The sequence below is a fragment of the Pseudopodoces humilis genome, chromosome 5 (assembly GCF_049639895.1).
Source record: "Pseudopodoces humilis isolate 2021_Gansu_Grassland_sample_001 chromosome 5, ASM4963989v1, whole genome shotgun sequence".
Taxonomy (NCBI): domain Eukaryota; kingdom Metazoa; phylum Chordata; class Aves; order Passeriformes; family Paridae; genus Pseudopodoces; species Pseudopodoces humilis.
Window position 1 is genome coordinate 40,811,338 of NC_142204.1, and position 12,085 is coordinate 40,823,422.

General features: G+C 40.3%; 1 protein-coding gene across 3 annotated transcripts in view; it reads right to left on the minus strand.

Annotated features, from left to right (window-relative positions):
* TBK1 (TANK binding kinase 1) overlaps positions 1-7,385 on the minus strand; it is a 28,304-nt gene extending 20,919 nt beyond the window's left edge. Inside the window, exons 1-4 of one of the 3 annotated variants that reach the window (XM_005519322.3) lie at positions 7,252-7,385; positions 3,216-3,336; positions 1,399-1,539; positions 439-568 (exon numbers count right to left, since the gene is read on the minus strand). In XM_005519322.3, coding sequence (XP_005519379.1) covers positions 439-568; positions 1,399-1,539; positions 3,216-3,302 — 358 coding nt within the window. In that variant the 5' untranslated portion in view covers positions 3,303-3,336; positions 7,252-7,385. Of the gene's footprint in view, positions 1-438; positions 569-1,398; positions 1,540-3,215; positions 3,337-6,284; positions 6,447-6,937; positions 6,959-7,251 lie in introns of those variants that run through there. The other 2 variants (XM_088055616.1, XM_088055615.1) reach the window with 2 other exon arrangements.
* Positions 7,386-12,085: the final 4,700 nt, after the last annotated feature.

Below are 12,085 nucleotides of genomic sequence, written 5' to 3' on the forward strand. Positions count from 1 at the left end.
TAACAGAAAGACCATGACCACGTATTGCTTTTTTTTTTCTTTCCAAACAACTAAATTACAGCATTTCTTGATCTCAGTAACATCTTTCCCATAAAGTAATTTTTATAGAAGGTACATTAGAAGAAAAATTTTATAGCAGGTAAACACAGGTAAACCATTTTATTTTTCTAATTAACTCTCCTAAAACTATCACTGAAGTCTGTTCAATATGTGAAAAATAATCTTGAAATCAAGAAAAAAAAATCACATTGATACTTTACACAGAAATGGTTTCTTAATGCAGCTACCTCTTTCAATATAGACATAAATATGTGATTCCATATGACCATATTCATTTGTTAAATTAGTTGACAGTCGTCTAAATTTGTCTCTTGCAGTTTCAAGATAAAGAAAACAAGTATGAGTTTTAGTCAACAAGTAAGACCAAAGTCTACATACCCACATCTCTCAAAACAATTAAGAACTCAGACTCTGGCAAACCAAAGGCATTAGACGGCTCCTCTAAAACTGTGTACAAACTCCCACATGGACAAAATTCCATAACTAGTACTTTGTGTCTAGTAGTTGTCTGAAAAGAAAAAAAAAAAAAAAAATCAAAAAGAGATTAAGAATCTGACTATCATGACACCAATGTCAGAAATTACCTATAACCACAAGGTATGACTTTCAAAAAAGAAAATAAAAGTAAAATCTATAGCTATATCTAATTCTGTTACAGTGATCTTCAAAAGAAGTGCAGGTGGATTTTTATGTTATTAATGTAGTCCAACTTGGAGAGGGGAAAATAACTAAGCCTCAAGTTCTAGGCACTGGCAGGTTGACAGCAGCACTGACAGGTGGACAAGTACACACTAAGGAGAAAGTACACCCTAAGTGCTGAGAATACCAATTGTCCTTCTTTACTCATATCATCTGGGTCATTTCAACTAATCAGCCTCAGTTTCAGTTCAGCTGCTCCAATTTATACTATTATGCAACTGTATAATAGTATCCTGTATCATCATTTTAGTTGGTTGCAAAGGAAAAGCATGAAATGGTCAGGATTACCGAAACATTTTCCACTTTAAACAGTTCCATTACTCACCTATTAAATATTAGTACCTGTAGATACCTTAAAAATCCTAATTCAATTCATCCCAATTCAACTTAGGACAGTGAATTCTCAAGATGAAGAATCATAACCTGAGCTTACACACTGAAGTTGTTTCACTGACTGAAAGCAAGCATATTCTTTCCACAGCAACAACAATGAAGGAAGAAAACCAAAACATGGTGGAGGTCATCATATATATTATCATTCTTTAAAAATATAACTATAAACTCAATAGTTATGGATAAAAAAAAAATACTAGTTACTGCAGTTACTTCCATGCATCTCAGATCACAACAATTCATTACCTCTTCCTCAATGGCAAACAATTTGACAATGTTCTTATGATTTAGTTTCTTCAATACTTCAAACTCTCGCATCTGAACATCCACTGGACGAAGGAAACTTATACTGTTAAATACTTTGACAGCATATAAATCCCCAGTTTTCTGTTGAAAACAAACAAACTATTCATCAAACAGAACCAAAAGATTGTAAATGTACACATAGACATTATCTTTTCTATTATGCATGTGAGACTAGAAATATTTCAAAATACTACTTTGTGCTAAGGTGGAAATAAAGATTCTGCTAAAAAATTAAATTGCATTAGTTTAATATAGATAAGAAGCAAATAGACTAGCAGAATGGAAACTCACTAGGTCACAAAACCTAAGTGATAGGCTACACATGTAGGAACTACTCAAACTTAGCTGAAAAATATTTTTTCAGTGAGAGTTACTTGCACTAATCAATGAAAGGCATGCACATACTTGGCTTGCTTAAGTTACAAGACAATTTCCAGTAGCTGAATGTTGCTCTCTCTTTCTTTACTGTTCTGTTTATACTAATAAACTAGTATTTTGTTTTTTCAAAGGCAGTTTTGAGCACTATGTGCCACTCATGTAAAATCCTGAAGCAGTTCAAACTCACATAAGTGTCAGGAGCACAATCATGAGCTTAATCAAACTTAAGTTCTCCAGTGGGACTAAGCCCCAATATGCTCAGATAACAACAGCACCAGCTGGAAGTGCAACTCCTGTCCCTCTCAGGGCAAAGCATCTTCCTGTGCCCACTTCAGGAATGAGCTTACACTAGCAGTTTGTGCAACAGATTATTTCTAAGGACACAGCCTTCCTGTGCCTAGACAAGGTGTGCTTTGCAGCACACTCACATGCACTACTGGTGCCCAGGAAAAAGCTTTCTCCCATTGACAATAAGCTGCAGGTCACAGGCTCACACTAGTGAGGGTGATGACAGGTGCAACCATAGTTTACAGGGGAATCATTCTGTGTTGAAGTTCACTTACCCAGAAAAGCACAATAACTGCTAAATTATTGTTTAATGCTGTTTCACACTTAAATGTGGAACACGGAAACACTGTATCTTATAAATCACTTTGTACTGATTTCACACAGACTATCATTACTGTAAGGGAACTTTCACAACTACGCTTATCTTTGCTTTGTGATACATACTGTGAAATTCACAGGAATAGAATGACCTACACAAGTAAGGTCATCTTAGCCCCCCACTCAGGTTGCAACATACACATCACTGTATCATTTACATGGTAAAAAAATTACTATTTGGCACTGATTACTCAGAGCATGTCACCAAGAAGACATTTAAAAAGCACTGAATTACAGACAACACCTAACAACAGCTTCATCCACTGCAATAAGAATATTTAGTGTACAAAAATCATAAAAATCACCCAAACAGGTTTTAAAAGAACAGTTAAAAATCAATGAAAAGACAGTTTAACAAAGATGTAAATAATAGGATCATGTAATAGAAACTGGTAAGCAATTTGTTTCTATTCAAATTCTTGAATTAGGTTCAATTATGAATGAATGAATTAGGTTCTTGAATTATTTTTTCCATAAAACTGAAAAAAAAGAATGAAGAATTACTAATAGTTAATATTTTACAAGGAAAAATAATACAACATTAAGAACAAATCCTTAGAAATCTAACTACAGATCTCTAATTCAACAGACAAATATTAAAAATTAAAAACTAAGCATAAATAATTACACAGATACATTTGCTTTAGGCCTAAATCTTGAACTTTTTTTGTTGGCTTCATTAAGCTACTTGCATATGAAAACTCCTTACAAACCTTCTGTCGCCCCCGGAAAACATTTGCAGTAGCTCCCTGTCCTAGAATGTCAGACAACAGCCAGAGGTAATTTGAAGTGCTCTGCATCTTTGCTCTTTGATCAGACAGTTTTCTTTTTCACCTTAAAAACAGAAGGTCCAATACAATGAATTATAATTCAGTAAAATACATGAAAGGGACTTATTTACATTAGAAGGAAATATAAATGTCCAAAGCCCAACTGTAACTCCAACGACATGGAGAATTAAGAATAACCAAGTAGAGGAGTAAGAGGTGAAACATGGAAACAAAAATAAGCCAAATAATCAAAACTCATACCATTGACACAATAGCTCTCTGCCTTTAAGGTCTGTATTCCCCAAACTTTGTTTGAAAAATCAACTGGAAAGGTGAAAATCTTATAATCTCTTTACTATTGTACACGGCGTTGAAACGATCAAGTAACAAAATATACAGGAAAGAGTTAAAAACACACGCACAAGGTCTTCTAAAGTTAAGCAAGACCTGCAACTGAATTCCATTATTCTGTACATGTGCCAAAGAACAAACATTAGAGATGATGGCAGATATGTATACAGATATTTTACATCATTTTGGCTCTGGAAGTTGCATTTTAGTAAAAAAGTAAAGGAACTGGACTAACAACATACAAAAAAACTTTTACATGAGCTCAAAAAAAGTCACAATCAATGCAAGAATTTTCATCCACTTGCTGGAAACAGCAATTACTACTGAAAGAAATTAAGGGACATTTCTCTCATTTCTAAAATTTCACAGTGGGTATGTCACATCAGAGACAGCCTAGCTTCCCCATCCTTCCTGAAATATGAACTGTCAAATATTCGGGTCTTCACAGATTCAAAAGAAAGAGGAAAAAAAAGTTTGATTAAATTAAAATGATTAACATAAAATAAAACATTTCAACTTTCAGATTTTCCTGTTTGCCAAAGCAGTGGGAGCTGCAGGTGAATGCCCTTAACTTTTTGGTTTAATTAACACATTGCTTTTGCCATTAAGCCTAGCAAAAGGCTCTAAAATCAAAGATGGAGCTTCCCAAACCTAAAGAATCTCAAGAGCAAAATGGCAACTGGACCAGGGAAGCTCCTACAGTAGAGGTCTTTGCTGAGCTTGGCAGGGGACACTACATCTTACTTGCACATGACACTTGACAGGAAACTGCTGACTGACTCTCAAAGAAAGAAGCCTTTCCTGTAAGTGCTGAAGAAGAGGCATGACAGAATTTCCTGTATCTGTTGCCAGAAGGTGACTGGCACTTTCTGAGAGCTCCCTGGTGCACAGGGGACACAGGAGCTTCACAGTGCACACCACAGGAGAGCGGAGAAAGCCGCAGGGCAGCCACCACTCTCCCACCCTGCCCTGCTCCTGAGCCTACCCCACTGCAGACACTCACACCTCCTCACCACTCTGAACACACTTCTCTACCTGCAGTCACTGCAGGCTGCACACTTCTGCTTAGCTGTTCACTCATGTAGGATGTGAAGCTTCTTGCAAAGCTGTCCCAAAACATGCAAGCAATGACATGTAGCATACAGAATGCCAAGACACAATGCAATGTGTTGACATGACCTGACATTACTCTACAGTTAATTGAGAGTCATGCAGCAACGCCATCTGCAAAATCTAGATAAAGTTATTAATGCCTCTGGAAGGGACAGAAAGGTTTTGTGTCAAACCTAAACAAAAAAAAAAACAAACCCTAACACCACATCCCCAGTGCTTGTAATTTGTGGTTAACTCTGCCAAGACAATTTGCAATAAATAGCAGAATAAGATAACTTCTCCCATCGGGCAATTAGATGCCAATGAGCTATCTACGACACAGAAGGTATGGAAGAGAGGATGCAAAGAAATAATGCATAGCCTGTTCTGTAAACCATCTGTAAAATCTTCAAGTTGAAATATTCCTCCCATAATTAAACCCCTGCTTGTAATAGGCCAGCTGGCATATTAACAGTGAGCATGTATTTTGTGATTTACTTCAAAACAACATTCATTAGACTCATACAAGACACAGAAACATAACAAATCCTTTCTAATCAGACAGAAAATGCACAGAAATTCTTAATCGAAGTCTATTCAAATAAAAACAAAAATTAGCAGCCCATTAAGAGATTGAATTATTACATTTCCCAAATAATAAAGATGAGATAGCTTATGTACAAGATCAGCTCTTTTTCCTTTACCTTCTTACTTTTTCATTAAATATGCACATGTGTCAATGGATGAAAAAACAAAAGGACATGACTGCAACAGATGATCCTCAGTATCATTCTGTGGATATTAAGAAAAACCCCAGACCAGAGATTTAATGGATTCTCAAGGTCTAGGGTTATTTCACTTTTAAAATTAAATAGATGTAAATTTAGCAATATTAAACCCAGGGTACATATTAAGTGGCAATCTCAGTATTGCACTATTAGCTTTTTTTTGTTAAGAGTACACTCTTTATGGCAGTCCTCACTTTTAAGGTATAGTCTTTCAGTTTTAACCTTCAAATTATAAAAATTACACCAAATAATATGTTAGGCCTCCTTTAATACTTTGTGTCCTCTGACAAAGTCATAACTGATCTTTGCTATATACTCAACATCTCAAATTTTCATTTCTTCCACTATATTCCTACATCAAGTTATTAAGGGTTTCCCATTAAAATTTAAAAAAAAAACCAAACAAACCAAAACATCTCTAACTGTATGATCCTGTCACTAGACTTAATGCTGAACTTTCTATTTCTTCACATCTCACTTATGGTCATTAAGTCTGGTATTAGATGAGTCAAAAGCTCCTCACATACATCTAAAGAAATCTCTCCAGCTAGCAGTTTGATTTATTGTCCCACATGACTCATTAGCATTTCAGGGGCTTGAGGGCTACTTTTAGGTGTTTTTTATTGAAGATTTTTCTGCTTCTGGTCATGCTAGTAGTCTTTTAATTTATCAGCAGAAGGGATTGTAATAAAAAAAAGACTGCAATTTTTTTAAAACTCCCAATGCTTTGAAGTAGGAGTGACTGACTGCTTCTAATCAATAGGAAGGAATTTTCTGCTACCTCAGGCACAGGAGATAATCACACAGAGCAGGTATGGCTCCCTTGTTGACAGCTGCAATATACAACTTCACCGGGCAAGCAGGGACAGACGATGAAGTTAAAGTGATGGCTCTTTCTTTTACAGGCAAGATCCTATAGGCGACCAAAGCCAACAGCAGTGCTGATGTTCCAAATGAATGTTATTTACAGTCTGGAAACTATTGACGTTTTATACCTCCCCGTATACCCTCAAGGCTTAGAAAACAAGCTTCTCCCCTTAAAAGTTCCTGCTTCCTACCCCTGCTTTATTCAGCAATAACCTCTTTCCTAAAGTTTCCAGTCCAACAGCTGGCGTCTGAATCATGAAAATACCCTGCCCTTGGCCACACAAGGTGCTGCTTGAACCCTAACATTCTTCCAAAGGCACACAAAACAAATGGCAAGGCTGGCTCCAGTGCTGCTCATCACCCCTACTCTAGGCATGTCCAGCCCGTAATGCAGGTGGAGGACTCGGCTGTCTGGGACCGCAGCTCCTGGAAACCAACGGAGGGCTACGTCCCTCTCTCGGGGGGCAAGCACAGCGCCGGGGCTCATCCTCACAGCAGGACGAGATTCCCGAGGTAAAACTTTAACAACTCCTACAGCCGCGAAGGCGACGCCGCTTCCCCACGCACATTCAGGTGGACAGAAGTCACCGAGGTCGGGGCAAGGGCCGGGCCCCGGGCACGCCGCAAAGGCCACGGGCCGGCTGCGCCTCGTCCCTTCCAGATTGCACGGCCGGGCCCGCCGCTACCCCGCGACCCGGGCAGCTCCCGGGAAGGCCCCGCCGCCGCCCCGGGAAACCGAAACCACCGCTCCCGGCGGCAGCCGCCTCCCCTCGGCACCAGCGCTGTGGCGGCGAGGGCCCGCGGCCGGCGCAGCCCACCTCGGCTCGGCCCTCCGCGGCCACCCCCGAGCCCGCCCTGCCCGGCCCGGCAGCCCCACGCACCAGCCGCCTCCCGCCGGCCTGCCCAGCGCCCCGGCCGCTTCCGGCTTCCTGCCGCGGCGCGGGGAGGCGGAGCGGGCCAGGCACCGCCCGGGCGGCGCAGCCACCGCACCCTCCCCGCCCTGCGGGGCCTGTTCTGGGACCCCGCGCTTTGCGGCCCAGGCGGCGGTGCCCGCCCCCCAGGCGGTGGGCGGCGAGACAGGGAAATAGCTGGGAAACGTGGGAAAGTGCTAGTCGGGTGTTGGATAAAAGTGGTCACCCCGGGTATTTTCGCTGGCGCGATAATATCCGCGGGCTCGGAGCTGTTCCGGGGAGGGTCCCGGGCTGATTTTTTTGCTGCGTAATCGGTCCGGCAGAGGTTTCGCTTCCTCGGCTGCCCAGACAGTGCTGCCTCTGCCCGCGCCCCGAGCACTGAGCCAGAGCTGTGGGACCCCCGCCTCCCCACGGCGGCCTCAGGGGAGGTGTTTTCCCGAGAGAAACGTTTTCCCGCCCTGTGTCATTTTTCTCAGTTTCACCTTGTTAAAACGTCACGAAATTGTAGCAGTTTTCACATCCCTGCTCTAGCTCCGTTGTTACTGATTTAAACTAAAGTTCCCGGCTGATTTATCACTTGGGATGTGTTTTTTGTCTGTCCGGTAATGTTGCTGTTCCAGTAAATGATCTGTATAAAGAAAAATACTGATATCTTTATAATTTATGCATAATGTAATCTGATCATAATTATAGTAGGAAAATAATGAAACGGTTTTGGTTTTTATTTTTTCCCTTCCAAGACGATCCCTCTTTTGATGCTCTGCATTTCCTGTTTGGAGTTGCCATCTTCCCAAATCTTGGAAGCCTGTTCTCTTGAGGAACTGACAGCAGCCTCTTGCTCACAGGCCTTGTTTATTGTTATTGTCTTAGCTTTCATGGGTTTTATCACAAGTTCAGACTTTGTCTGCTTCACTTGTTACAGGGCACTAAGGTTTTTCTGAAGTTCTCCATAGTGAAACTGATAAATTGGCTTTGATGCATTTGTGGTCTTAATATAAATGCCTAATTCATGTTCCCCATTTGTTGGCATCTGAGCTTTGCTTTATAATGCTATATTCTAGAGGGAATAGTTCCCTGCTATATTTGCATTCTGTACTTTTATCTTTCAAAACACTGCAGTGGTCTTCAGAAGTTACATGGTTTATTTCTGTTACCCTTTCTTCTGTACCCACCTTTGCAAGCCTTTTTTTTTATTTGTCAGGTGGATACCCATGAGCCAGCTTTGTCTTCTTCAGAAATGTTCATCAGATTGTTAATATGGATTTTAGTGAGGCCCCCACAAAATCAGGAAAACACCTGGGAACTCTTCTTTGTGAATATGTATTTGCTTCCACTTTTGAATAAAACAAAACTGTTGGTTAAGTATGATGCTGCTTTATAGTATCATATATATATATATATAAAAATTTGTTATGCTGGATGTCTTAAATCATGGTCTCATTCAGGATGGATGAGGTCTCTGGTCCAGTCACCTGCTCAAAGCAGTATCAGTGCTGACTTCAGACCAGGTTCCACAGGACTTTGTTTACTTAAGACCTCGAGCATCTCAAATGCAGTGTCACCCAGCCCCTGGGTCTGGCCACTGACTGCTCTCACTGCAGTTACCATCCATGTGCTTTCCCCTGTTCCTGAACCAATGAAAAACATTCACAGGGTTCGCATGATCCAGATGATTCATTTTTTTGGGTATGTCTGCAACATACCTTAGTGATCCTTAATGCACGGAAGATCTTTAACCTTTAAATGTTTCACAGAATGAATCAGAGGAAAACGTTATGCCCAAATTAAGAATAAGAGAAAATAGACAAAAAAAAGGAAAGTGCCATTGCAGTTTCATTCTAGATTTTTTTTATTATTATTATTTGCTTGCTTCCATTTCCTTTTAATATATAAGTAAAACTTTGGTATTCCTCGCCTCTCTTGTATTTGGATTCTCATTCATGCTCACAAATTCAGCAGTCTGTAGCTGTATACTATTGGAACTCTACTTCCTGACAATATGGCTATGGGAACTGCAGCTAAAACTGGCATGTTGCAGTCTTCACACTTGTAGCTGTGAATGCCAGAATTCAAAAAAGAAAAAATGCTAGGGAAACAAACAAACAAACAAAAGTCAAGCTGAACATAGTCATTCAGAGCTGAAGGCACTGAAATAGGCAAAATATAATATGTTCATCTAATAATTTTCTTGGGACCCTCTGGGTAACCTGGCAAAAATAAGGTTTTCTCCAAACAGGGGAGAGTGGAAATAACACTAGATATTTGCCAAGAAAGAATGACCATCCGATTGAATTATTTAACTTTTAAAAATTTTGAGTCAGAAGTTGTATTTTACCAACCTTACCAAAAGGAACTTTACCATTGAGAGCAGTACACTTGAAATTGCTAAGCAAGTTGATAGTTATTTTTCCTGTATCACAGACAAATTCTCTAAATAAAATCAAAGCTTTTGGGCTATTTACTCTTATAATCTATTTGCTTTCTATATTTGATTTAAGTACTTAAGAGGCATCACAGCTGAAGTAGAATAAGCAAAGCTGCTCAGCAGCCAACTTCAGTTCTGCTGGAGCTGCCTTTTATCATGTTACTTAAGCCATTTTCTTCTGTAGTTTTGTAGAGGGAAGAGATGCAGTTCCATGATGTAAGGCAACTCTTTCCAGCTTGCCTCCAGAGAATGCATTCCAAAGTTGTTTACAACATGTACAGATAATGTTCCCAAGCAGACTTCACACTAATTATACTCTTCTGCTCATGGTGCAGATAGAAAGCCATCTAAAATGCATAGGAATAGTTGCTTGTATTAACAGTAAAAAAAAAATAATTCTTAGATAAAAAGCTCTTGCTCTACAGCTTAGTATCTCCTGCTTTTCTCAAATGCCTGGGATATTGAATAACCATCATATGCAGGAAGAACAGCGACAGAGAGGTAAAAGCCTTCATGCTCAAGCAACAAATGCAAAACCTATCTTCCAAACAATCTTCACAATCACCAGGACAAGAGGAAATGGCCTCAAGTTGCTCCAGGGGAGATACAGATTGGATACTAGGAAAAAATTTTTTGCCAAAAGGGTGGTCAAGCAGTGGAACAGGCTGCCCAGGGAAGTAGTTGAGTCTCCATCCCAGGAAGTAGTTAACAGATCTGTTGGATGTGGCACTTAGGGTCATGGTTGAGTGGTGGGCTTGGCAGTGCTGGGTTAGTGGTTGGACTTGATGGTCTTAAAGGTCTTTTCCAATCTAAACGATTCTGTGATTATCATACTGTATGTCTGTATAATGTATGTAATTCACATCCCCTACAGGTATCCACCTCATGGAAAGTCAGAAACACTGTGTACAACAGCCCAATTATACTGCCCATGCATCTGTCACAATGAACATGAGCAACCAGATCAACTGGAGAACACAAAGACCTACTAGAGTAAGAAAACATTTCTCACCAAATCATCGCTGTGCCTCTGACTTCCTAGTTCTGCTGTTACCAGGGGCTGCACGAATCTTGACCTCAGCAGAAATATATTTTCTAGCACGTTCCAGTTTTTCTTATATGCCACCTTTTGCTACCACCATTCACAGGGATTTACTGCCCTTCACAGGGAGATACTGCCCTTCCTATTTCTCGCTGCCCCATCCAACTTTTGTCACTTGTCACTACTTCCACCAAGTCTGGTTGTTTCACTTGTGCTCATCCTTCCCAGCAGTCCTAGTGTACTTAATTGGTTAAAACCTGCTTGCTATTTTCCTTCACTCTCCTTTCTTTGGTTTCTTGCTGGCTTAACTAACTGAAATGTCACAATTGAAGTCCAGTGACCATATGGCTCCAGAGTGACACTACAGCCTAACAGGCCCAATGGCCAACTGCTGCCGAAATGGGCTTGCTCCCTCCACACCTACCCTCTCCTGGCACCTGCTGTAGCACTTATTACACCCCATAGTGAGAAAATTCTAGCAAAAAAAAAATGTCTCTGGGGCAGGATGGGGAGCTTTCCACATAGCATTGACTTTATTTTTTAAGAGCAGTGAAGATTTTGAAAAAGCTGAAAATTATTTTGCAATACTAGGTTTCCACCATAAATCATCTTGTTTTGGAATCAAACAACTGCCAATGATGACAAGAAGAGGGAAAAAGGCAGATTGCCTCTCTGGACAGCAATTAGTTGCTAAAATGTCTTCCCTGCATTGGGTAAGTGCTTTGACCCAAACTTGTTCACCCATATCAGCTTGCATGAAACTCATTGTACTTCGCACCAGGAAAAGTGTTAGAAGGCCTGAAAGCTTATCAGTCTTTAGCCATTACACCAGCTTGTAAATAAAAGGTACCAGCTCTCTAGAAAAGGTGCCTCATCTTTAATTATGACTTGCATTTGTGTTTCCCATTTAAACACTCTTTACAAGAGGAAATTTGCCTTATACACAAGAGGAGTTACCATCTCGATGATTTTAAACATCTTCAGTCTAGCTATAGGGGCATTTTGCCCACAATAATGTTGAGTCATACAGGAAAGCTGCAGGTAGTTGTGTTTGGTGCAGCCTTTAAATGAAATCATTAACATTTGTCTGGAAAAGCGTGAGTGTCAACCCCATCTCTGAGTGGAGTGCTCTCATTTATCTCTTATCTTCTTCCCCTTCTATCTCACACAAACTATCAGAGGTATAAAATATGCTGAGTTGGAAGGGACCTACTGAGAATCATTGAGTTGCAACTTCTGGCTCTGCACAAGACCATCCCTGGGAGACACACCACGTGCTTGAGTAGTTTTCGTGTTATAAGTATGAAAACACTGCCTGAAGAATCTAGTTCACACTC